Below are 27481 nucleotides of genomic sequence, written 5' to 3' on the forward strand. Positions count from 1 at the left end.
TGCAACATTCTCAGTTTCAAAAAGCTGTACATGTATATCCCATGCCTACATATAACTATTTCTGAAATTAACATTTTTGTGGTTTAACTTTAAGCTATAGGTTTTCCAAGTATCACTGGGATACTTGCTCTGTCCACTTCATTGTATTCCCTCACATGCATTTCTTAGTTTTAATTGTTTTTATTTAGACACTTATTTAGACTGATGATACATATAGGTTCTTGGTTTAACAAAGCTAGATTACTATCTCTATGCATTTGATCTATTTTGACCTTGCTTACTGTAAATCACTCTGGATTAAGATAATCCACTAAATGCTTAAATTGTAAATTGATTAATTCATGAACAGCCAGCAACAAAGAAAACAAACTTTATTTACATTAAAGGGCTTTTAGTTAAGTGTTGAAGAACAAGAAGGGAACAGTGAGTCCTATTGAACAGTCCAACACCACGCTGCTCCTGTGAATTTATACCATACACCACATCTAACTAGGCCAACATTCAACATTAATTAATGTTAAATTAATTAATGCGGTGTGACCGCCCCCTTAAGGGTGCGGTCACACCGAACTTTAATTCTGCCGATGCAGGCAGATTCTGGCAATGCTTTTCTCTCAACGGAACGGAGGGTTATTCTGTTTTTACGGAAAACCTCAAATGGCAACAAACCGCTGTTCCCATTGAAAAGTATTAGCAGAATCCGCCCGCATAGGCAGAATTAAAGTTCGGTGTGACCACACCCTAAACTAAAGCCACAATTCAGGACTTTTTTTTTTTAAACCAAATTGTAAGGCCAAGCATGTTTATATTATAAAGTGATTCTAAACCCGCGGGTCAGATCCCAAATAACGGGCCCCAAAATAATTGGCAAAACAATTAAAAATAAGTGATACCAATCCATAACTACTTAAAATATACACAATCAATTTGATTAATCATTCATATAAACTGGAAAATGCACATGAAAATACTTAACACGTGTTAAGAGGTCAGATGGGCGGGCCACTAATGCTTTCAGGTTTTTCTTTTTCAAGTGGGCCATGATCCGGAAAAGGTTAAGAACCACTGTTCTATAACGTAGCATATTGCATAAAATATACAGTAGTACATGTGCAGTGGTAGACAGACATGTGGCAGTACATTAAGATATTTAGATCCTGGGTCTGGTAGGACACTTGCTGGTTGACAGAGTCAATAAAGGTATTTGAAGCAGACTGGGCACTGGATTGACTCCATCTTTATTGTGGTTCGGACACTGTTGCAACTGCCTCACTCCATTGGGAGCGCCCCCATTCTACGGGCAGAAATTAGGCAAAAATGACAGGAGGGACCTAGTATAGATAGATCGACAGATGAGATGGTTCTCAAAGTGGAGGTCCTTGAGGGGGTTCCAGGGGGTCCTGGGTCTGCAATGTGTTTTGCCCTACATCTACAGGCTATTTGCAAATAGTTGATCTACTAGCAATACAACACGGTATGAGATTGTAAATCTGTAATTTTGATTAAAACTTGAAAACATTAGAAACATTTGAATTTTGAAACATTTGAACAACACAAATCTTGTATAGGGGTACCAGGCACAAAACCTTTTCAGATGGGGGTACGCAGCCAAAGACATTCATTTGGGGGTACTTGTCATGAAAATGTTTGAGAACCAACCAGTTGTATAAGTGTTAAATACAACACTTTCTCTTTAAGAGATGGTAGGACCGGAAGTTGTCAGTGATAGAGTCAAAGATCATTAATTTATAGGAAAGTAGCCTATCCCACGCTCCACCACTTGACTGGGTAAGGAATGGTCCAAAATAAATGGCCTGTTGCATCTCCCCAGCCCATTCCCTCCCTTCTCACCACCTACTTCTTGCCACCGATGTCACACAGACACAGGAAGTAAAGCAAGACAGGCAGTCTTGGGTTTTCCTAGAGGCGCTCCTCTAGTGCTGTTTAGGAGGCAGCTTCCTGCGGTCCTTGGTGGCGTTCCTCTTCCTCTTCTTGCCCAGGAAGTTCTCCAGCTTGCCGCTCTTCTTCAGCTCGTTGTATTTGTCTGCCAGCTCCAACTTCTTCTTGTCAGCTGGACAGGAAATAGAAAATACGACACAAAAATGGTCAAATATTAACAAAGACAGAGGCAAAAGCTTGTGACCATAGCCGATCTACAAGGTGTAGGCTGATATTGCAATAGGTTTCCAGTAGGGTTTATTTTACACCTGAAACTGACTAAGCTTTAAGAGAACTCAAAAGGACATTTGTGAAAGTGTATAAAAACATAAAGTAAGGAACATATAAACTAAAGATGCTAGTAAACTTGTATTCTATTGCTAGTCGATCACTTCAAATACTCTTTCCTCTTAAAATAACGAATGACCGAAAATAGCCGATCTACAAGCTCACAACGCATCACGCTGCGATGTGTTTTGAGTTTGTAGATCCGCTATTTTCGGTGCACAACATGCTTTCACAGAAGGCCTCTATGGAATCCAAATGACTGAAATCAGTCGTGGCAACTGAGAACTTTAATCCATGCACTTAACCACTCTAAAACTGTCATTACTTTGACCGTTGGCTCTGTACTTGGTCTGCTCTCTTTTCCCCTCTATACCAAAGTGAAACAGAAAATAGCCGATCAACATGCTCTAACCTTGTTGGTCTGGTATTTTTGGCAAATTCTCCCCTCAGAATATGAATTCTAGGTTCAAGTTGTTAATAAAAAAAGGTTCCTATCACACAAAGATTTGGCAGCCCCACTGTAGTAATGCAGAGGACCGGACCCCTGTTGATGACACCTGCCTTAATATATACGAGGATAGTAATAATGTTGTAGTTACATTTCTTGAGGTAGAAGGGTTGCAGTCCTTGCTCAGCCATCTCTCTCTGCCTCTTCTTGAACTCCAGGTCCTTTTCTCTCTGCTTCTCTTCGCGTTTCCTGGCTTTGTCCTGGTTGTCCTGCACAATAGAACACAGCAACAGCTTTTAAAAAGTGCAATTTTAGTTTGAATAGGTGTTAAATAACTCTATATTGTGATAGTACTCATTGATATAGAGTAGAGAGTTCATTCAGTAACAGGCTTTTTCAGATACAGGATACAGAAAAGGAAACAAAATAAATAAATGACCAGCAGACACAACTGGAACACTATCAAATTGAAGTTGATAGATGGTTTCTCTTGATGAAATTGGTACCCCCAAAGTAACAGCCAATAGAACCTCACCATTCGCTTCAACAGGGCCTTGAGTTTCTCTCTCTTCTCGCTGTCCTTTGACTTCTTCAGCAGTTGTTTGACATCCTGGAGATTAAAAACACATCAGAATCATCTTTATTGTCACATCACATTTAGGCCTGTCACAATTATTACATAATTGCCTAATAGCAATTATTTAAGATATCCTATCCTAAAGTCATAATTGTGACAGTAGGGCTGACAAGTAAAGTGGGCAAGATTCTTAATTGTGCAGGCTCATCAGAGAACACATGAATACCGTTACATTCTAAAGCCCCTTGCAAAACGGATGACGAACATTTAACCAAGTGTTTCTCCATCACCTACTCTTAAATTGTCGAGCATTACACCCCAAATGTACTGCCAATGCCAACCGACATTGCTCACTCACTCAGTTTTATCATCACAGCATTACTGTGCATCCTAGCTCTCTAACTGGTTCCACGGTGACGGTATGACGTAAAAAGAACTGGACAAACGTCCCGCAAAAATATCTACAAGCCCACAACGTGTTCTGACGTGACACGTCGACACCGACATCTCATAGATCTGCTATTTTTGGCAAAGAGATTGGTGTAGAAGGAAATACTAGCAGCATACTAGAACTACTAGAACTAAGTACATTTATATGTAAGTAGTTTAACTTTAATTGCCCGGGGTTATTTAATCCATTACATTATAGGGCCCATTCGATTTATAAACACGGACCCCTTTTCCGGACGGACCGGATGTTGTTCTGAATGTGTGTGTAGCAGCTAACAATAGCCACGCCACTCTAGAGTCGATCGACAACAACGGGAGGTAAGAATAAATCTATCGCGACTAGCGACTGGACCGCGGATGGCCGTCAAACACAGGATCTTTTTTCATAATTAGACGGGATGATTTAGATCGCAAGATATTAATGTTTTAAGATTTCCGTTTATCGGCTAAACAGGGGAGGGAGTTTTTCGATGACGTCTCACTCTTACGCAACACAGAGGATTGCCCAACAGGCAGTCCCACGCTGTGGAGCCATGCGATCCGTTCTCATATCAATAACCCACTGAGCAATAGCCGGCTATTAGACGTGCGTCTAAAAATTTGATAAAAAAAACGTCTAAAAATGTTAGACGTTAAACATAGACCGTCTATATATAGACCGTCTATATATAGACGTCGAATCAACCGCTAATCAAGGTCTAATCTAAGAATAGACGTCTAAAAAAACTTTCATTTTTAGACGTTTTTTTATCTCATTTTTAGACAGCCCTTTAGACGAATATTAGAAAAATAAAAAAATGCTCAGAGGGAAACTTCGTCTTTTGGAAAAAACATTTTTGTCCGGGGGTGTTACCACGTGACAGCTTGCCGATCAGCTATTTTCAGCAAAATCCGCACAAAACGGAATATACACTAGTATAGAGCCCTGAGGGACTCCGGTCAACCAGTGTTTAAGTGGTTAATGAACGAGCCCTACAAGCCCGTTTCCTCACCACTTTCTCTCTCAATCTGATGTCGTTGATGAATTTGTAGGTTTTCTCAAAGATCTCAGGTTTGTATTCTCCTGACAGGTCGTCGAACCGCGGATCTCTGAACAACTGAAAGAAGGAAGAAAAAACAAGCATGGTTTTAAAAAGTTATTTGTTACACCTGCTGTACAGTCAGCGGCATAGACAACTGGTTCTTAAAGTGGACTCCCATGGGTCCTTGGGGGGTTTCCAGGGGGTCAGCAGCAAAAGTAATTAACATAGCATCGCAATCATCTTAACCACTTTATCCGTTTATATGTACGCAAAACACAGACCTAGTTACATCACTGTGTTTTTTGATGGATGAAGGCCCTATTTTATACTTCGATGGTGACAGTTTCACACAAAAGGTATGAGGCATTGTGAATAATGCGATAATGACATGGGCTGCCTGGTTTAAAGTTGTTGGTGTGTTTGTGGGTTTTTATAAATATTTAACCATTGAAAAGGGTTAAGAAGATTGTGACTAAATAATAACTGCATTGGAACACAGCTTCTTTTTTCCTTGTTTCCACCCGTCAGCAACGATATGCTAACCTGACTCCGACAGATTGCGGCAGTATTGAGTTCACAAGTTCCCTCCTCCTACCTTGATCTGGTCTCTCTCAAGCAGAAATTATGAACCGGAAGCAGCGAGACAAAAATCTTAAATCTCCATAATAATTTCGAGTTGTAGTCTTGTTAGGTTGTGTTTACATTTGCACTGTGGCAGCGCTTCAATACGTCACCAGCTGCAGTCTCTCATTGATCCCACCTCTAGCGGCCACATACGCATATCGCTCCGATCAGCATTTGATCGGAGTACATCGTCTCTGTCCGAGAGGGACCAGATGGGAGCAGGAGGAACTCACTGCTGCCACCATCTGGCGGAGTCAGGTTAATGATATGCAACTACCTCAATGATCTTCATGTCATTATATCGTTGTTGTCGGGCAGAAACCTCCATAATTTAACTTTTTGTGTTTTTCATAAATTAATGCCCTACTTGACAGCATCACACAAAAGCATAAAAAGTAGCAGATCATCCACAAGCTCGAAACGTGGCGCGAAGTGCGTTTCGAGTTTGCAGATCTGCTACTTTCACTTTTTTTTAATTAGAATCCTGAAAGGTTTTGGACATACGACAGACGTATAAATGCAAGTAAATCGTGTGTATGTAAATCGTATGAATGGTGGCGTGGCGAATACACTCAATGTATGTGAAAACACTCACTGCTTTCTTCACAGGAACCACTTGTCTGAGGAAGCGTGTTCGTCTCTTAGAAGAAATCTCCTTGGGCCTGAACAGGAAAACAGTACAACACATGAACAACACACAACACAACAGCAGGTGAACGCACACAAACGTGGCACAGGTTCTGTTGTTGGGGAGTTGCAGAAATGGACCAGAAAAGTCCAATAGGGCTGCAACAGTCAACCTCTTTCAACTTGGCTAACCCTATTTTTGGACACAGTCGAGTGGTAAAGTCCCTGCCCACTACCGCGGAGGTTGTGGGTTCGAATCCACCGTGGTGCTTTGTTGAGCGTCTATTCTTTGAGACACACATATACGGGTATTTCGGGGTGTGGCCGAATCTGCCATTCCATCATGGGGTAAAAACAACACAGCTCATCATCATAGCAGATCTACAAGCTAAGGGTGTTAAAAACCCATTCAGGACGGGAACCCCTTTTGATGTTTTACGCATTGAATGATTTGAGGCATTTTGTTCCAAAAATGTGTTATGCAAAAATCCACCTGTTGGTGGCGCTATAACAGGTCAATGTGAAAAAATATATACTCCTCAGCCTAGTAGGAAAGTCTGTGAAAGATTTCACGTAAATTGCAAGCTGCGTTCATGATTTGAGGCTTTGATTTGAGGCTTTTTGTTCAAAACGGGCCAATCCTGCAAACTTTGAAAGCCAATGTTAGCCAATTAGGATGGAATATGAAATATCGCACAGATCTGTCTTGAACACATGACTATTTTTTTGCGGGATTTTTGGACAGAATCTGGAGGAGGAATATCAAAAAATTTGTTTTTCAAAAGTCAGCTTCCTGGTGGCACTCATCGTTGGCATCCAAGGGGTGTGTGTGCAAAATGTGGCATCGACCGGGTTAACGGTGCCGGAGATTAGCTGATAACAGACGGACGGACGGACGGACACACGGACAGAGGTCAAAACATACTCTCTCCCCATGCCTTCGGCCTGGTGGAGACAATAATGTCACCATACAGACCTGTTCTTGTTGAGACGTTTGATCCTCTTCCTGGCGGTGGAGGTGGGAGTGTCGTTGGTTCCGTAGGCGATCTCATTGAACACTTTGGTTCCCACTTTGTTCTGGAGCTTCACGATGTCCTCAAACGACATGGTGGACAGCTCTGCAAGGGTCACAACATCAGTTACATGAAGTACAATGACCTTCTCTGTCATAATATTTATTTCTATTTGCACTACGCATATAACTATGATCATATTTATGCTGCACAATATTCTGTAATGTATACCTTCAGTTGAACCTGTGTTCATCTGTATATTCTGTATGTTTTCTTTTTGGCTGCAACATTAATCCTATTTCAGTAACCCAGGGACAGTATAGTTCCAAATTCCAAATTGTATATGTGCTAGTTTATTAAAGTAAAGTAGAGCAAAGTCTCTCACTATATATATCATCTTAGCCTGGCTAATAAGCCAGACCGAATCAGCCGTTGGCAAAAACAATTGCCTGCCGGCGGATTACGGTCTGGAGAGGCTCAATTGTACCCCCATTTCCTACACCAGAGAACTGGTGTGGGCAATCGGGACACTGTATGCAATATGGGCGGGCTTTGGTACAGTGACGTACAGTGACGTTCAATGCTTAAGACCTTTGACTGAAAGTAGCTCTGACCAATTGCGTCAAAGAGAAAATGTTTGAACTCGCCCCCCGGGAAACAAGATCCATACACAGCATCTCCAGACTCAAATACCACACGACAGTGTGATTTGAGTCCTTGGCACAAAAACGTTTGAGAACCACTGAATTATACAACATGACCACTGGACGTGACAAACTATGCGCCGATTTGGAAGACACACCTTTTTTAATGTCATTTTCAGACTGCTGTCCCCTGGCCCTGACGCCAGCAGATCTGGGTTCATCATCATCATCATCATCATCATCATCATCATCCTCATCATCATCATCCTCCTCCTCTTCCTCAGAGCTGTCAGCGTCCTCCTCTGGCCCTGGCTGCTCCTCTTCCTCGCTGCCAGGAGCACCCTCCTCCTCTCCATAGGCCTGGAAACATCACCACATTTTAGATGTGTTTTTGAACATTGAAACATATAAATAGAAATTAATTTGTTGTTTGCCCTTCAGGCTTTGTAAGCAACATTACAGATAATTTTAATACAAAGCCTATTACTGGAATATACAAATAAATCACTGACAATGACAGCTACCAGTAATCAAAATAAATACTGCATTATAACAGGCCAATATTTAATAATACAATACTTTAAAAATAGTTAACATAGCCAATTAACAAGCTCACAATTCCTGGCAGCGCGACACATTGTAAGCTTGGAGATTTGCTATTTTTGAAACATTTGTATCAATATTCTTCCTTTTTTTAAGGTTTTGCCAAAAATAGGTTGAAAGTGGAAATATGACATTTCTGTTAGTTTGATCCTGCTATTTTCATATGGATGAATGGAAATGGTTATGCACAAATAACTGTGATTAGCTCAAATAATTGCAACAAGACAATAACATAATAATTGACCTCCCTACCTCCTCCACCACCTCCTCCTCATCGCCGTCCTCCTCTACATCCTCCACAGTGACTACCTCCTCTTCCTCCTCCACCACCTCCTCATCATCGCTGTCCTCCTCTACATCCTCCACAGTGACGGCAGTGCTTCTCTTCTGACTCAATAGGGAGAAGTTTCTGTCCATCTCTGAGTCATCAGAGTCTCCATCATCATCATCATCATCATCTTCATCTCTGTCCATGATGGATGCTGGCTCTTTATACTTGTTCTTCTGGCCTACAGAGGACATCCCTGAAACAAAGAAATACTGCATTAAGACCTGAGGTCGATTCTACAAATGCTATTTTTTTGAATAGCCAACGTTAGAAACAAACTTTCGCACACCTAGAGATAAGGCGTATGGAGAGGTGCGTAGGCCAGTAGACATCAATGATAAGGAAAAAGATATGCCCGCACACTGATTATCTGCTCGGTACATGAGTTGATTCTTTAAATTCGTTAATTAATTGTTAAAGAATTAACTCATGTACCGAACAGATAATCAGTGTGCGGGCGTATCTTTTTCCTTATCATTGAATAGCCAACGTTAAAATAATCCAAATTGACACGGATGCTTTCACGACACAATGCAGACACAGCAACATTATGAAGAATCAACTGGGGCTGTGTCACTATTCCAACATTTAAGTTGACGATTAATTGCAGTTAAATATTTAATTTAATGAAACATTGGAACAAAAAATTATGTTATTTCTTTTCCGCATTTTAGGCGTTGTAATCAAACATTGCTCAAGTGAATTATGTAATAATTGTGACAGGCCTAGAATCAGGGTTCTACTTTTAATTGACTTATTGAATACCAGGTTTAAAAGTTAACAGGTTTGTTTAACAGTACAGGTAGTACAGTCAAAGGTTATGCTAAAAGGATAACAGAAACAGCCCTCAGGGGGCTTCTTTCCTTTGTGGTCAGTTGTACTCAATTCATCAGTAAAATACTACTCAAAGGGACTGGTTGTCCGAGTCTATAACCCACCGCAGTGGTGTCCAGTGATAACTTAATCGAGATGTCTACTAGATCCCTATTCCAAAGCCCCCTAAGGTACATTGTTTGTAAAGTAGCTCTCAAGTCAAAAACGTGTGGGCACTTCTGCGATAGAGTATATACAGTATAGTCTCTTGGTGAGAGCTGGGCAGGGTAATTGAAGGTAACTGGTTTGAGCCTTAAGAAGTCTCACCTGAGTGATAGGAAAGGGGAAGAGTAATACTGCTTGCATCTAACCTTAAGGGTAATAACCACCCTTTATATAGGGCTTGGCTGGATGCTTGTCATGCTGACATTGCCAGTTGTCTATAATATCCATATATGGAGTTGTACATTAGCATGATCTTAGCACTAGATGTCTCTGTCATCTCCATATATGGAGCTCTAGCTGGGTCAGCCTGGTCCAAATATGGATATTGTGATGTCAGTCTGCTCCGCTCTGCTCAGCTCAGCTTTTCATCTGCATGTTCAATGTGATGTAGTTTTATACTATGAATGTACAAACATTCCTGGAGATGGAGAATGCCACTTCTCAAGCCCCTGGAGGATTTTCAGGCTTTCCCCTTCACAAACAAACAATATAATATGGAGTACCAAATACCAAGGTGAGTGAAGCCTTCATTACGAGTAATAAAGAAAACCCAGTAGCACCAAAAGGTATATTTACAAAGAAAGGAGAGGTGTGGGGGGGAGGGGCATGATGTTACACTAGAATTTATGTTAGTTAGCCATGTAATAAGCGGGATAATATTCACCTTCAGGGAGTGTAACCACCTCGGCTTCGCCTCGGTGGTTAAACTCCCTGTCGGTGAATTATCTCCCGACAATGACCACCTAGCCAGATATTATCCCTTACATAATACACTCCATAATACTACTAATAACAACAACAATAAGGATTATAAAGTACTGTATGAAATAATAAAACAAGACAATAGCCAGAGCTGATGTGCAAATTTGGGAGGTATAAGTCAGTAAATATACGACATAACACATAAACTCCAACTCCATGTGTGCAGTAAAACAAAGGATGGATGATGGGAATCAATCAGATGTCATTGATAACAGCGAGAGCAAGAGTAGTGCTTCTCAAATAGTGAGTGAGGGGTAAAGTGTACGAATGGAACCAAGTAACCAATCCCTGTAACGCTGCAGTCCCGCTGACAGTGTACACTGTCAAGAGTTATGTAGGTTCTGGAAATTAAAAACGTTTGAGAAACTGCTTATCAATTTGATCAATTTTCGAAACTGCTTATCAATTTGATCAATTTTCAACGCCGTTTTTCAGCTTTTTCTTTGATTCTGAAGTAGAAGTCAGACTAGAATAATCAAAACGAAATCATGCATGCACGTTTTCCTAAATAAGATATTAAACAACTACTACAACACTGCTCCGATCTTTCCTTTCCAGCATCACAGACTGGTGATGTAAATCTGGTGATGTTGTAAATAATGATTTATAGTACCTGCTGTAGTAAAGAGTAAAGACTGGGGGTTGGTTTGATGTTGTTGTTATCCGCGTGGAGAAGAGTTATATGGCGTGGATTCAAGTTGTTGATGTTTATTTCCCTTCCGGGTGAGGTGGACTATAAAGGTTAAAAGACATTCTCTACGGTTCTACTGCCCCCTGCAGGTCAGGTTAACAGCGGTGCAAGTGATACTGGTATCAATCAATCAATCATTTATTTCCCCCCTGGAGCCAAGGCAGCAACATTTAAAAAGCCTGGTGACGCGAGGTTAACACGCACCCGCTGCACTGCACCGTCTGCACGCCACAATCAGCTTCGTTTATTTTGACCATGAGCACAAGGAGAAGGTTAGTAATAGTAGGTATTTTCAAAATGTTCTGTTGCCTTTGCGAGTTACCGTCAACTTCAATTTAGTTTAAGACAAGTGACACCTTAACATTTGTTAGCATCCTCCTCCTGGCTAAATGGTGAGACACATATTAGCCATATTTGAGCATACGCGACCACTCCTTGTTTTTAAAACTAACTTCAGTAAGTTCTTCAGAGCTGGAGTAGGCCTACTGGTGGCCATACTTCCAAGACTTTCCAAATCTTAAATGATTTTGAAATCTGTTAGAATTTCACACTGACTACAGGATAATCTTATAAATCATAAGAATATTTTATCAGATATTAGCAAATTATCTTAGTGTATCTATCCACATTCTGTAAACTGGCATAGGCTATATGGCTTTTGCCAGTTGCATTGCAAGTTGAACGTGAGTTTGCCAAGATGTGTTAATATGTTATATCTTTCTGCTACCACAACTTTGCCTAAGGATACTTTAAGTTGGCTTGTTAGGGATAGGACGGTATACAGTTGCTGCAAATTATTTGAACATGCAAGACAAAACCCAAATCAAGATTTAAATTGTCAACTACTTGATTAACATTGTGGGACTAATTTATTTGTTTTCAGCTTAAAGGTACGCTCTTTCAGTCCACTCCAGATATGTTGGCCTATCGAACTACACTTGTTACACTTGAAAATCTGATCTCTAACTTGACCTCCTTTCATTCCAGTATTGTTCATGCAGAGGAGGCAGTGACCTACCTCAGCAGGGCTTTGCATAGACTGAGGGACATTTGGGAGGATGTAGGCATTCTAGAAGAACAGCGTATAGAGCGAACACATATTGTGTCTAAACACATTCAAGTGAGTTCCACATTATCTGCCAAAAGTCAGTCATTGGTTTTTGGCCTTGGGTAACTGGATGGCTGATAAACACCTGTTAACTTTTATTTAAGGAATTGCTGGACAAAATACACCCGTCCTCCATGACCTACACTGGCTTCCCGTCAAACAAAGAATTCACTACAAAATCCTGCTCACCACCTACAAAGCTCTCAATAACCTGGCTCCCCCCTACCTCTCCGATCTTCTCGAACCATTATGTCCCCCTCCGCTCCCTCAGGTCCAGTGAAGCCAACCTCCTGAAGGTCCACAAGGCCAAATACCGCACCTGGGGGGACAGGGCCTTCCATGTTTCGGCCCCCAAACTCTGGAATGAACTCCCCAACCACCTCAGAGCTGCTCCCTCTCTCCTCTCCTTCAAAACCTCACTCATAACTCACTTCTTTGGGATAGCTTTCCCCAGCTGAGGTCTGGTTAGGATGTCCCCTCCCCCCCTTTCCCTCGTTTATCCTTTTATCTTTTTAACCCTGTACTGTTGCTGCATCTGTTATATCTTGCTTTGTTTTTTTCTTAATAAAGTATGTTCCTAGTGTTCCTAATGTAAAGCGCTTTGGGTATTTAGAAAAGCGCTATATAAATCTGAGCTATTATTATTATTAAAATGATTGAGGAGGAACAGACTATGAAGACCAAAATGGCGGCAAACATAGCACTGTTTCAGCAGGAAATCGACATGCTGGGCAAAAAACTTAATCTGCCCCCTTTTGAGGTACATTCCCACAGACTAATTTTTGTTTTAGTACATCATTGTCCTTCATATGTTTTGTCCATTAAAATCCTTGGTACAACTTTGACTTTAGGCAGAAAGTGGAGGTACCATGCTAGAGCTGGAGAAGGCAACTCGAACATGTGAGGATTTGCGGAGACCGAAGAGTCACAGAATGGAAGTGCTCGGTGGTCTCGTGTCTGAAGACCGTGAGCTGTGTAACTTGATGTATTGTTCCCCCTACGTCATCAGCCATGATGTACCATCCCTGGAGCAGCTACAGGACTACCGCTCCTACCTGGACAACCTGGCCAAAGAGAAGGTTTAATGCTTGGTGTTTATGTATTACAACCTCCCAGTTTGACATTTTATGGCTACTTTTCTGAAGTCCTGGGGTCACTGACCATAGTGCAGATTTTACTTAATTGACAAGAGCTTGTAATATCAAATCCAAATCAACCAAAATACTCATTCTTTAGTGCTTGCTTGTATACTTTAGTGCTGTCCAAATGGTAATGTATGAGAGTCAAGTCTCCAACTCAACCATTGCACTTACACTGGAGAACTAATCAGTAAACCCTTTAGGTTTGATTATTATCCTGTTAAACTATCTTGTGTTGACTCATGGTTTTACTCTACATTAGGAGTCAAGCTTTAGGTCTTAGCATGGCTATCATAACAGTTTGATCATTATGGCTGTAAGGGTACATGTATGAAAGCTATTCATGTCACATTGGAGCTAAATTGGGTCTAGTTGTGTTTACTATGAAATGGCTTACAATCTGAACCTTTTCGTACTTTGGACTTCCTCCTGGGTTCTTCATCTTGTAGAAATATGCCCCTCCTTTACTCAAGAGTACTCAACCCCAGAAATAAACTAAATGGCATTCCTGCTTTCTGTCTGCTTTTTCAGGAGCGTAGGCTTGAGGAGTTCAGCAGCATAAAGAAGCGGGTAATTTCGTTAATGGATGATTTGGAGTTGGTCCCTGAAACAAGTTTTGAGAAGCAGGTGTTATGTGAGGATGAGGCGCATTTCTGCCTGTCCATCAGCAACCTTGATGACTTCAAACTCTACCTCGGTCAGGTAACGGCTTCAGAATAGATACACTTTAACCACCAGTTTACTGGTGTCCCCCACTTTCTTTTTTCTAGTCTAAACCAAATCGCTTAGAACTGCAAAATGGCTAATCTACAAGATTGCAATGCATTGTGAGCTGTAGCGTTCATGTGGTTAAGTTATGTTGCAACAGGCTGAATCAAGTGGAAAAATGTTTGACAAGTTAACCATGGTTCATATTCACCCTCTATAAAAAACGGTCATAGACCTGCCAATCATCATTTTTTTTCTTCCACCAGATGGAAGAAGCAAAGCTGCAGACTGAGCAGTATTGTTCTACAATTCGCTCCAAGATCCAGGACCTGTGGGAGAGACTGAACATTCCTCAGGAGGAGAGGGAGGTCATGTCTGACCACATGCTCTATTCCAAGAAGCGGTAACACCATTTCTCATTGTCTGCATACTGATCAAGATCGCTAACGAGGTGAACTGCAAATTGAGGGAAATTGAATGTCATTGGCTGTGTATTCTGTCTGACCAGCTCAAAGATGAGCTCCAGCGCATGGAGGTGCTGAAGTTGAAAAACTTGAAATCTTTCACTGAGGTCATCAGAGCTGAGGTTGTCCTGTCGTGGGACAAGTGTTACTATAGCGAGGAGCAGCGACAAGCCTTCACTGCCTATTACGATGGTGAGTGGCTGACCTGACACCCGATCTACTTTGGTAATGCCGGGAGTAGTGATGCACCGAGTATTCGGCCGCTAAAAATGCATTTTCGGCCTATTCAGTTTCGGCCCGAATAGGCAGAAAATATATCACCGAATAGTGTATGCAATTAATGCATTCAAAAGAGCTGAATAAATGTTTTATGGACCCATAATATTGATTATTATTAAAGTTTTCCCATAACCATTTATTTTCCCATAAATAAGGTAGCTTTAAGGTACGGCTATGACAGCAATGGTAGGCAAAAATATGTATAATATTAATCATTCGGTTTTCGGCCAACTGTTTCCTATATTCGGTTTTGGCCAAGAATGTCCCTTTCGGTGCATCCCTAGCTGGGAGTGCATTATTAAGAGAATCTATCTGTTTGTACGTACATAATCCACGTAACTCGTGAACCGTTCGCCCCACCGTCTTCAAATTCAACACGCGCGTTTCACATTCCCAAAGGGAGTGCAGTGCCCGGTGTCGAGTCGGTCGGACCAACGGTTGTCCAGAACTGCCACAAAAGGCCTCTGCCCGGGATCTGGACCTGATCACCCCTATATCTCCATAATTGATAATCAGACAATTAGTCCTTCTTAAATTCATGGCTGTCTAGGTAATCCTTCAAGCTGTGTACAAATGCTCTCCATTACATTTAAAATTGCAGACTCGCTCCTAAATGTCTGCCCTAATCTAACCTCTACCGAGGTTAACATGTAATTTACATGGCATGTTATTTAGATGGCTGCCAGGCTCATTTGTTGACCTGGTGTTTAAATTAAATGTACAATTCTTCTTATATCATACTGTTTAGATTGATGCTAGTTTCTTGGTTTACCTATAATCCTAGATGACTGAGGCACTGTATATGCGTGTGTTTATCTTGCTTAATGCAAGTCTCTGGATAAAGAGCATCTGCTAAATGCCTAAATTAAAGGTGTTGGCTATGACTGATGTGTGCATATGTCAACCACTAAACCAACTCCTCTTTTCCTCTTCAGAAAATGAGGAAAATGGCAGTTCTATAAGCTTGTAGAGCTGCTGTTTTCATCAAATGTTAATCACTAGGGTTCACTTGTCACGAATTGTTGAACAAAGGCGCATGCTCTCTAATATCCACAATTCAGCCTTTCTCAAGACAACTTCACAGAGGAGCTTCTCAGTCTGCACGAACAGGAGGTGGTGATTCTCAACAAGTACTATGAGGACCACATAGGGTTGTTTGAGGGAGTCACACGGTGGCAAGAAAACTTCGAACTGTTCGTGGAGCTTTGTGTGTGTGTGTGTGTGTGTGTGTGTGTGTGTGTGTGTGTGTGTGTGTGTGTGTGTGTGTGTGTAAAACTTTATTTGTTTTTCTTGGGAAAAATTTCATGAAAATTTGATTTACAAATTAATATTTGATTTTGGATAAACCAGAAGGGAACGTCTGAATGTGTTTTTCAGATAATGAAGATAACACTGTACAATCTTTTGCTTTTAGTAACTCATTGTATGCATATTCTTCCACCTCAGAAAAAGGCCAATGATCCCTCCAGATTGAACAATCGAGGAGGGAACCTTCTTAAAGAACAGAAGCACAGGTTGGCTATACAGAAAGGTCTGTCCAAGGTGAGCAGATCTTTAAATGTTTTCTATAGGCACAGGGAAGATACATTTGTCTGCACGCTTGCCTGATGACAATGCTAACCGAAACCCAAAACGGTTTGTGTTCAAATGCCACCCATAGAGGCCCACTTGTTTGGGTTTTGTAATTGGCATTGCATATGTCGACTATGCCTAGACGACTAGCCAAAAAAGAAACTCCCGCCCTGCATCTCCCACAACAAACTGAAGGTTTGGGAAGTTACTGCATGGTTTGTGCATTAGCCAACACTGGCCAGTAGGTAGTGCTCTTTAAGCATGTACTGTACGATCTTGGTTCAACAGGCCAATGCATATGGTCATAGCTTGCAGTTGAACTGCAAGCTTGTTTATTATGTTTAACCCTGGCAACCCTATTTAAAGCATGTCATTTTAGATAACAAATGGCAGACTTAAAAGCTCATCTAACCAATTGTGAGCTTGTAGATTGACCATTTTGTCTTAACTAAGTATGGGGCTTAAGTCGTTTAAAATAACACATTTTGATGGCACAAATGTATTTTTATAATATTTACATCATGCATTACTGGTGGTGTTACTTTTACAGCATTGATGGTGCTGTTAACTTTTACATCACACAGCAAAATCCTCAGTGTTAAAACAAATGACCCGATTTGGTGTCAATGTCCTGTTTCGTCTCCAGCTAGAGAAGACCCTCAAGGCTCAAGTTGAGGCATGGCAACAAGAGCACGACAAGGAATTCTTCGTTAATGGGCAGCAGTTTATGAAGTACATGGCAGCACAGTGGAGCAACCTCCAGGCAGAGAAGGAGCTGGAAAAGATGGAGAGGGTAAACCACACTGGACTTAAAATAAAGTCTCATCTCATTTGTGACCGTTTTTTTCAAAACATGTTCTTTTTAACAGCAACAGAAGAAGCTCAAGCAAAAGGAAGAGCTATACCATTATAAAGCATCAACCTCACATTCAAGGTTTACTGATCTAAATGACAACATACCTGCTGCCGAGGAGATATGTTGTCATTTAGATCCATTTAGTTATTGATTAGATGAACAATTGTTACTCTTCTGGGGCTGCCAAAATGCCTATAGCTATTTGAGACCTATACAGTAGGCTATAGTTCATTAGTAAATGTTAAAGGACATGGTTATTATTTCTGTCTGTGATCAATATTTGTATATTTTAATACCTATGACTAACTAACCACTAATAAATACATAGATAAATGAAATGCAGTATAGTAGGCACTAGCGGCTATGTTTATCATTTAATCAATCACAAAGTAATAGTGTTATGTTGCCGCTGCATTGTGCCGCTGCATTGTCACCTGCTATAGAACCTGAAGACAAAATATATATTGGTATTATGTTCTCGGTATGCATAATGTAATAAGTTAACATAGGCCTACTTCTACTGCAGTGGTTTATCAGCAGTGTCTTTCTGTTCACAGCCTGAGGACAAGACTATAGAGGAGATGGCTGAGCCATTTGAGGAGGACCTGGACACCCACAGGGTGGAGGACTTTGTTAATGTCTTAGTCCAGCAGGGCGAGGGCCTACACTCCTGTGTAAGCATTGTTTGACCTGTTTAATACTTTCAAAAATGTTTGAAAGTAGCCGATCTACATTGTCTTTGAATACATTCTAGGTGCTAGGGGCCCGATTTGTGAAATCTTGCAGAGATGTAAAATAGGATATTATACCACAATTATTGCGACCGTAGTATAGTATAGTATAGTATAGTAGTATAGGTCACAGTTTAGTGAGTTTACCATGAAAACCTGCATCCCCCGTCAGTCACTCCGTCAGTCACGCCTCGTGACAGAGTCCATATATGGCCAATTCAGAATTCATTTCATATGTTGATCTGTCCTCATCAAACCCACTCAAGACACGCTCCATATATAGCCAGTACGGAATTATGTTGATCTGACCTCATCAAACCCTTAGATCTCCATATATGGAGCTGACCTGTTCTGACATTCCATATGTTGATCTGACCTCATCAAACCCTGTACACTCAAGACACACTCCATATGCGGCCAGTACAGAAGTTGCAGTTTACTATGAAAACCTGCATCTCCCGTCAGTCGGTCCGGCATGCAGTCACAACTTCACTGTCATGCTCCAGTGACCTCGCCATTCAGAGCCAGGTCACTTCTCGCCCTCAGGGCGTCTTAATGGTGTTATATATACTCACTGTATATATGGCCTCTGACTTCCTGCCAAAGACTACATCATGCCAATAACTCAGTCCTTAAGTGTATTATTATTTGAATAGAACTGAAGAACTAATTACGCATTGGATTAGTGCGATGGCCAATTATGGTATTATTCTGTTTTAGATGGTGAATCGGAAGACAAAGAGCAGGAAGCTGCACTTGTACTTCAAGAGGTTGTCACACCATGTCCTGGAGCAGATGGTGAGGATCATCTAAGAATAACCTCCATTTGGGCTCTTAATTGAGGGTTCATAAATATCGGCCTTGACATTTTGTTTATTAACCACGTTCAACTGGGCGTCTCTATTTTGGGTATATTATTCTAGGTGAGCATTTTCAAAAGATTTAAAAAAAAAAAGATGCCGGGAATAGCAGATCTGCAAGCTCACAAATTGCAATGCAATGCACTGTGAGCTTGTAGATCAGTTATTTTTGCTGTTCATCGTATGATGAAGTGCAGTAACCGGTTAAGACCCACGTGGTCTTTGAGAGGGTTCCAAGGACTCCCCAGCAAAATGAGTTCATATACTGTAGTATCAAAATTAGAAGCCGATTCCAAAAGTGCCTTCTAAATCCCAGTGGTGTAAAGCAGAGGTTCCCAACCGGTACTAGTACCACTGGTGGTACTGGTGGTACTTGAGCCCCTCTCTGGTCGTACACGGAGGAGTCGCCCAAAAAAGGAGAAAAAAAGACAAAAGTAGAATGAAACATTTATATTACTATATGTAGTTCTTCTGACCAAGAAATTGGTTGAAATAGACTATCCAGCCGTGCTGAAATGGTTATCATGACAGCACATTCCGTTAATAGAAGATTTGAGAACGGATTAATCAGATGAGAAATATCATCAATTGTGCCATTAGTGATTAGGCAGAGTTTTGTCAGAGCAGCAGCATTATTGGCTTAGGAATGGAACTAAAAGGGAAGGTATTTTAACATCAGTTATTATGGTGGTACTTGGAGAGCCAAATGAGGTGGTACTTCAGTATAAAATGGTTGGGAACCAATGGTGTAAAGTAACTAAGTACAATTATCTGTACTTTTACTTCAACTCCACTACATTTCAGAGGCAAATATTATACTTTTACTCTACTTCTATTATTGAAACATTTTAACAACACACAAATAATGTATAAGGGGTTCCTGACTCACAGCCAAATACATATTAATTTGGGGGTCTTTTACATGAAAATATCAACACTATTTCCTGTCTGCAGGGTCACAGCGCTGAGGCCTGGGAGTTGATCAGGAAGGAGATCAGAAATCACCTTCTAAGACTTGACCTGCTGGCTTCTGCCGCATTCATAGCAAACTGAAAACTCTGTGTTTGACACTCAACCTTTGTATTTATCTTGAACTTGTATTATCTAATTTATTTATTTTTATATTTATTTATTTATTTGGTCCATTTTTTATTTGTTGAATAATGGTAGATATTTGTAAAATGTATTTTAGTATTTGATGCCACAAAATACATCATGTACATATTTATTTATGCTATTCATTTTAACCTGTTACAGCAATTAAAACAAGATGAAAAGGCAGTGATTGTTACTATTCCTTTTATATAAAATGTAATTTTCTATAATGCAAGAAAGGGGAACTCACTGGAGTGCATAGCTTGCCAGGCCGGATGGCCTACCCAGGGTTGTGTAGGTCTTACACGGAATGCTGCCAATGCTGCGTTCACACGGGTGCAAAGATGCACAACATATTTGTCGCTTTGTATCTGAAGTTGAAGCCAGTTTAACTTATTTCTAATAAAATAAATAGATTAGTTTAACAGTTGCATTCTAGATCGACACATGCAGCATATGGAACAAGTGATATCATGGGACCATGTTATTCCATTTCCCTGACATAATGTAGGATACTTACAATACATTGTCAAGCATCATTAATCCAGTGTGGGAAACTCTGCTCTATGTTTTACCACAAGGTTACGAAACATGACCACAGCTCTCTGCTGGACCAGCAGAGAGAGAGAGAGTGTGTGTGTGTGTGTGTGTGTGTGTGTGTGTGTGTGTGTGGCTTTTTACCCTTTTTCTCACCAATTTAGCCATTACCAATGAATTCCTCACACACACATTTTTGTGTGTTGTCACTGCTGTTGTATCCTATACTGACTCACCTGCTAGTGAGGAGCACCCACCGGGATTGCTGTTGTATCCTACTGACTCACCTGCCAGTGAGGAGCACCCACCGGGAGTGCTGTTGTATCCTACTGACTCACCTGCCAGTGAGGAGCCCCCACCGGGAGTGCTGTTGTATCCTACTGACTCACCTGCCAGTGAGGAGCCCCCACTGGGAGTGCTGTTGTATCCTACTGACTCACTTGCCATGGAAGCCCCCACTGGGAGTGCTGTTGTATCCTACTGACTCACCTGCCAGTGAGGAGCCCCCACCGGGAGTGCTGTTGTATCCTACTGACTCACCTGCCAGTGAGAAGCCCCCACCAGGAGTGCTGTTGTATCCTACTGACTCACCTGCCAGTGAGGAGCCCCCACTGGGAGTGCTGTTGTATCCTACTGACTCACTTGCCATGGAAGCCCCCACTGGGAGTGCTGTTGTATCCTACTGACTCACCTGCCAGTGAGGAGCCCCCACCGGGAGTGCTGTTGTATCCTACTGACTCACCTGCCAGTGAGAAGCCCCCACCAGGAGTGCTGTTGTATCCTACTGACTCACTTGCCATGGAAGCCCCCACTGGGAGTGCTGTTGTATCCTACTGACTCCCCTGCCAGTGAGGAGCCCCCACTGGGAGTGCTGTTGTATCCTACTGACTCACCTGCCAGTGAGGAGCACCCACCGGGAGTGCTGTTGTATCCTACTGACTCACCTGCCAGTGAGAAGCCCCCACTGGGAGTGCTGTTGTATCCTACTGACTCACCTGCCAGTGAGGAGCCCCCACTGGGAGTGCTGTTGTATCCTACTGACTCACTTGCCATGGAAGCCCCCACTGGGAGTGCTGTTGTATCCTACTGACTCACTTGCCATGGAAGCCCCCACTGGGAGGAGAGCCTTCGTCCTACTGCTCCTGCCCAACACTCCCTCCTGACAGGTACCGACCTAGCCCTGGTCCAGTGCTTACAGCGAGTCTCGTTATAGAACATGCAGTGACAGTAACTTTTGAAAACCTTTGTATGAATATTGTTTATGTTTGAGTGATTTTGCCTTAATTTTAAATGATATATTCCTATAAATGTGAGTAATAATGTCAAAAATATATATATCCGCTCTCCGACTTTTGATATTCCAACCCCTGCCTCTCCAAATCCCTCTGCATGTCCCTGTGTGCGTGCGTACATGTGTGCATGCGTGCATGCATGTAGTCACCAAGACATAATGACTCAACACTTGTGCTTGCCGGTTGGTTGTTGAAGTCATTCAGACTTAAAAGAATGTGAGTGTTTGTGCCATTGTCCCGGCAACCATTCAGTCATGTTATGTTCCTCTTAATCTGACCGCACGCACGCACGCACGCACGCACGCACGCACGCACGCACGCACGCACGCACGCACGCACGCACGCACGCACGCACGCACACACGCACACACACACACACATTCCTCTGAGCATCTAATGACTCAGAAAGCAGAAGATTGAGGGAGAGAGACTGTTTTTTATAGAAAGAGGGGGTGGGTATTTGGGAAAATGTCTAAACTTCATTGAACCCTTTATAATTTGTACATTTGAATACTGCATTTTTAAATTTAGCAGACGTTCTTATCCAGAGCGATTGGACTGTTACTTTTCAGGATTCTAATTCAAATATAGCAAAGGTAGCAGATCTACAAGCTCAAAACACGTCGCTTCATGCCGTGTTTCGAGCTTGTGAATCTGCTACTTGTGATGTGATCAAGTTAAGTACAGTAGGGCATTAATTTACGAGAAAACACACACACACACACACACACACACACACACACACACACACACACACACACACACACACACAGTGTGGGGATTTCATTCAGCATGTTCATTTAGCCTTCCCCCAGCAATCGATGAAACGACTTTCCTGGAATTAGAATCATTTGTCTTGTCTTGTTAGTTCTCACCAACATTCAATGTACAGCCCTCTGTGTAATAGCATGTCACAGCTCACAGCAATCATTTGTCCGTTTCACATGCAAATAACCAAGTACTGTACTGACTAAAATTGTGAGGAACTCAAACCCCAAGTTGGACCCAAATGCAGAACTCAAACCTTGAACATTAAAATCACGAAAAATTGATGAAACTTGATAAAGAATTTAGTTGACAGTGACACAGTGAAACTACACGAACACGAGACAGTGTATTGTATTGTGTATTCCCTCAAATACACAACAGTCACATCACAATAAACCCTGCCAATCACTTCCCTTACTGGGAAAGTGACAGCTGCAGACAGGCAGAGGACGCAACACAAGCATACGGCCGTCTGGATCGGGAGTCAAACCCGCAGCACAGTGCCAGACAGACCGGACCACCAGCCAAGGTGCCTGGACCGCTGAGCCACTTGGAGCAACTTGGACACTCATGTATGAAGGAAGCATGAGTTCAAGTCCATTGCTCTCCCCGGGTTGGCGGAGGGTGTGTAGAGCCCATGATCACATTAGATCATTGATACAGGGGTGAAAAATGGGTTACAAAAGACTAAATATGGTCGGAAGACTAAATATATTTTCAGGGACCTCCAGAAATTTTCAGTTACGAATGTTCACTTTAAGAAAACATATTATATTCAAATATTTGGACAAATCTTTAATACAAATACCAGATCTACAAGCTCATAGCACAGGATGAAGTGATACCTTTCTGCTATTTTTGAATAGCCAAAGTATAACATAATGTTTAAAGTGGTTCAAATGATTGTGAAGCTATATTAACTAATTTGGCTGGGGACTCCCCGCATGGTACCCCCACAACCAAAGATTCAGGGGTTCCCCGGGCCCCACTTTGAGACCTGCGGTAGACAGCAGCCGTGAGACTCGGAACTCTCTCACACACACACAAACACACACAGCTGGACCCACGGGCAGAACGGCAGAACCCACAACCGCCCTGAAGAGGAGAACCACCATTTACGCAACGCAACACCACATCAGACGGATCAGGATCGCTTTTCAAAGAAACTCACCCAATCGTGAACGTGTTCTCTAAAATGATACCAGAGCTGAGCTCGCCGAGTTGTGCGCTGTCATTGGCTTCCTCCTCTGTTTGTGCTCGGTATGCAAACAAAAGGGTTGTGATGATGATATAGAAAGCTTGGACCATAAGAGTTTCCACTGAAGGCTGACCATAATAGGCTATATTGAATATATGGGGGATTAAGATACAATATCTGAAATTAACCACAGGAACCCTATTCTGGGGGCGATCATTTTGGCAACAAATACAAGCCCACAACCTCTGGGGGACTGTGGTCAATTAAGTATTGTTTTTAGTGTTCACTATTTTGTACTTTTACTCAAATTTTGAATCTTGGCCTTTCACTTGAACAGTAACCTTTTCTACATTCTACATTGTGGTAGAATGCATGTGATATATTATATTGTCTCCGTAGGCTGAAAACCTCATGTCCAAAACCTTTCAGGATTCAAATACAAAAGTATCATATCCACAAGCTCAAAATGAACTGCTTTTGGATCTACTTTTTATGCTTTTGTGTGACTGCCCTACTTAGTAGGGAATTCATTTACGAGGAAAAGTTAGAATATGGAGTTAAGAGGTTTCTGCCCGACAGAAAAGAGAAGTAAAAAGAAATAAGAAGTGAGTACTTGTTCCACCACAGGTTTTGAACGAATCGGGCCACAGAAATGTGCAGGTCAACAGCGTGAACAGCATATGTGAGTCATTACCAGACCCATGAACCAAAGCAGAACATTATGATAGGAGATAAGATGAACCTTCACTGATCCCCGTGCAAAAGGAGAAGTTCAGGAATGAGCTCAGTGTCTCCTGTAGATAACAGTGGTTTGTTCTTAACCTTTTCTAGACCCACTTGAAAGTGGGCCCTGATCCAGTGTTTGTGGCCCACCCATCTCACCGTTCATTGACACTTGCCTGTTAATGGCTGCAGTGTTTTAAGTGGTCTGAAAATGGTCTTTCAGAGCATGTCCATTTACTGATAAATAATTGAGATAAAATTAAAAAATCACACCCGTGTGAAGTGAGTGCTGCAACTCCACGTGGGGGTCGCCGGGGGGAGGGGGGTGGGGTTGTGGGACGCACAGGAACGTACCCAGGGTGCCGGCCCGGTTCTGGCGAGCCGCCCAGCGTCCGAATCGGTAGAGAAATTACAGAGTTACCGTGTGGGGGTCCCTCTACTGTACCCTCTGTACTGTACTGTACTGTCACTGTACTGTACTGGCACACCCGAAATCATCATATATACAGTTAATATGTGCGTGTGTGTTTGTGTGTTAGGTTGCGCACAGGTGGTGAAAAACAACCATGCTGTTTTCGTGCTCAGACCCACCCAGGCACCCACCCAGCCAGCCACCCACCCACACACATAGCTCCGTAAGGGAGTGGTTGCACCACTCAAAAAGGAAGCAAGGAAATAAACATGGTCATGGATGAAAGTGGAAATACAATCTGAGACAATCTGAGACAGTGATTTAAAAGACAACACTGACTTTGGACCTATAGCTTCAGATAGGCTGTTCCGGAGAATATAGGGAGCCTATAGGGCTGTAAAATCCTGATCACATCGTGAAGATGTGAGTTTTAGGAATAACCAAGGTTCGAAATGGGACCCTGCAGTGCCTCCCTGCTTGGCACTCTGCATCAAGGGTTTCATCACGCTGCAGCCTCACGCTCCATCGTTCCAGACCCCATTCATTATTCCCATAGAGATTTAAAAAAAAACATTGATATCAATTATTTTAAGCCTAGAAAATTAAAATTAAATATTAGATTTTTTTTTTTAGAACGATGGTGACATTTTCTGGTGAAATCTGCTAATAGCAGATCTACAAGCTCAAAATGTGTCCTTCACACTGCTTGCGGATCTGCTACTTATGTGAGACTGTGTGACGCTGTAGTATCTAGTATAGTACATATGTACTTTAGGGCGGCTGTGGCTCAGGAGGTAGAGCAGGTCGTCCAATGATCCCTGGGTCGGCGGTTCGAATCCCGGCTCCTCCTGTCCACATGTCGAAGTGTCCTTGGGCAAGACACTGAACCCTACATTGCCTCCAATGAGTCGGTCGGTGTAAGCTTGCCACCATTGGTGTGTGAATGTGGGAAGTGAGGACGCTGGCGTCGACTGTTCGCCGCTTCACCTCCCAATGTATGAATGAATTAACCAAACCGCTTGTAAAGCGCTTTGAGCACTTGGAAAAGCACTATAAAATGCAATTCATTAATGTAGTATTCTTCTATGGAAAAAACGCACACAATTTGTCTCTCTCACACACATCATGCGTTTTTCTCCTGACTCCTTTTCCCACAGTGTCTCCATGACTCAGACACACACACACGCGCGCGCACACACACACACACACACACACACACACACATACACACATCTTCAGCATACACAGCTCTTTCCAGCCACATCCGATACAGTACTGTCTGTCTGTCTGTCTGTCTGTCTGTCTGTCTGTCTGTCTGTGTATCCTGAGGTAATCTTGCAAATCAGTGGACAGATCAGACTCAGAGATACATGTCTCATGCACACTGTTGCCTGTCGGTAGGTCAAGGCATTATTATTTCACATAATGTCCAAAACCGTTACTTCTCAAGATTCAAATTCAAATGATTTAATGCTTTTGATAATCTGAGTTTCCAGAAGTTCTCGCATAACAAGCGGGAGGGGCGAGTGTGACCTGTAGTGTAGTTTGATAGTAGTCATATTTTGACAGCAGCAATGCCTGTCATAATTTCACCCCCCTCCCTATCTAGTATTGGACAGTATTACGATGTTGATATTGATTTTGTATTCATCTTTAGGCCCCCCCCCCCCCCCCCCCCCACACACACACACATAAGATAAGAGGTTTCTGCCTGACAGCAGCAATATTTTATAAGGCAGCAGGGGACTAAGCTGAAACTTTGCTCCTTACAGATCACAGATTATTTGATTTCATAACCCTGTCATAGATAGATAGTGATTTTCTTTACTGCAAGTCAAATTTTGAATACATGCATTTTTGAGGGGCGCTAGCCCCTCCTATATTCAGCTATAGTGTAGGATTCTCATCTTACACAAACATAAACTTACGTCATATGTGGACGAGCAAATCGGCAATTTGTGTACTACACAAAGATTAAATTCCCATTGACAATGATGTATGACGATAAGAGCGCCCCTCACTTCACACGGATGTGATTTTCTTATTGTAACTATGAGTATTTGTTTATTATGGGGAAAAAAACCCTACTTAGTATTCTTCTATCTATCACGACTGGACTTTCATGTTCTCACAATTCATTTCCAACTAAAAATGGGTGATGTTGTTTTGAACCACTTTGAGTGGTTCTCAAAGTGGGGTCCGGGGACCCCCAGGGACAAAAAACAACCCCCATGTAATGTTTCGGCTATTTAGAAATAGCCAATCTGTAATTTTTTAAAGATTGAATGAAAAATGAAATTTTCACATGCAGGGGTCTGTGGCCTCACTGACCTAATGTATCAATGTGGGGGTCCTTGTTGAAATAAAGCCCCTCAGACTCAACAGCTCTTCTGAGGACAAAGACAGACTCATGTTTCTTTGGTGGATTAATGTCGTGGAACAGTGTTGCTTTGAAATGCTCACGCACGCATGCACGCACAGTAAACCAGTCCACAAAACCTCTCCCCTTTGTGTGTGTGTGTGTGTGTGTATGTGTGTGTGTGTGTGTGTGTGTGTGTGTGCACGCACAAAACATTTAATAAAACAAAACATGACAAGACACTGTTGCCAGGAACAAACTTTTATTTCTCAAGTTCCAAAAACACTCATGGAAACAAAACAAAACAAGTAAACTCTTTCTTGCCAT

At 42.0% G+C, this 27481-nt stretch overlaps 2 protein-coding genes across 2 annotated transcripts; one reads left to right on the forward strand and one right to left on the reverse strand.

Moving 5' to 3' along the window:
• Positions 1–354: 354 nt before the first annotated feature.
• rrp36 (ribosomal RNA processing 36) lies at positions 355–11134 on the reverse strand. Its single transcript, XM_079498812.1, has 9 exons — positions 10976–11134; positions 8487–8758; positions 7790–7991; positions 6951–7092; positions 5943–6009; positions 4694–4798; positions 3210–3284; positions 2826–2943; positions 355–2071 (listed from the first exon to the last, which is right to left on the reverse strand). Exons 2-9 carry the CDS (start codon positions 8754–8756, stop codon positions 1935–1937), a joined length of 1116 nt encoding a protein of 371 aa, XP_079354938.1. The 5' UTR covers positions 8757–8758; positions 10976–11134; the 3' UTR covers positions 355–1934.
• Positions 11135–13093: 1959 nt separating this feature from the next.
• Positions 13094–20041, forward strand: LOC306921277 (protein regulator of cytokinesis 1-like; the record flags this gene model as incomplete). Its single annotated transcript, XM_079498386.1, has 9 exons — positions 13094–13240; positions 13832–14002; positions 14275–14411; positions 15813–15960; positions 16198–16293; positions 16970–17116; positions 17737–17853; positions 18631–18708; positions 19725–20041. The coding sequence occupies 9 exons, from the start codon at positions 13094–13096 to the stop codon at positions 19821–19823; spliced, it is 1140 nt and encodes a 379-aa protein (XP_079354512.1). The 3' UTR covers positions 19824–20041.
• Positions 20042–27481: the final 7440 nt, after the last annotated feature.

The sequence above is a fragment of the Electrona antarctica genome, assembly GCF_951216825.1.
Source record: "Electrona antarctica genome assembly, chromosome: 4".
Lineage (NCBI taxonomy): Eukaryota > Metazoa > Chordata > Actinopteri > Myctophiformes > Myctophidae > Electrona > Electrona antarctica.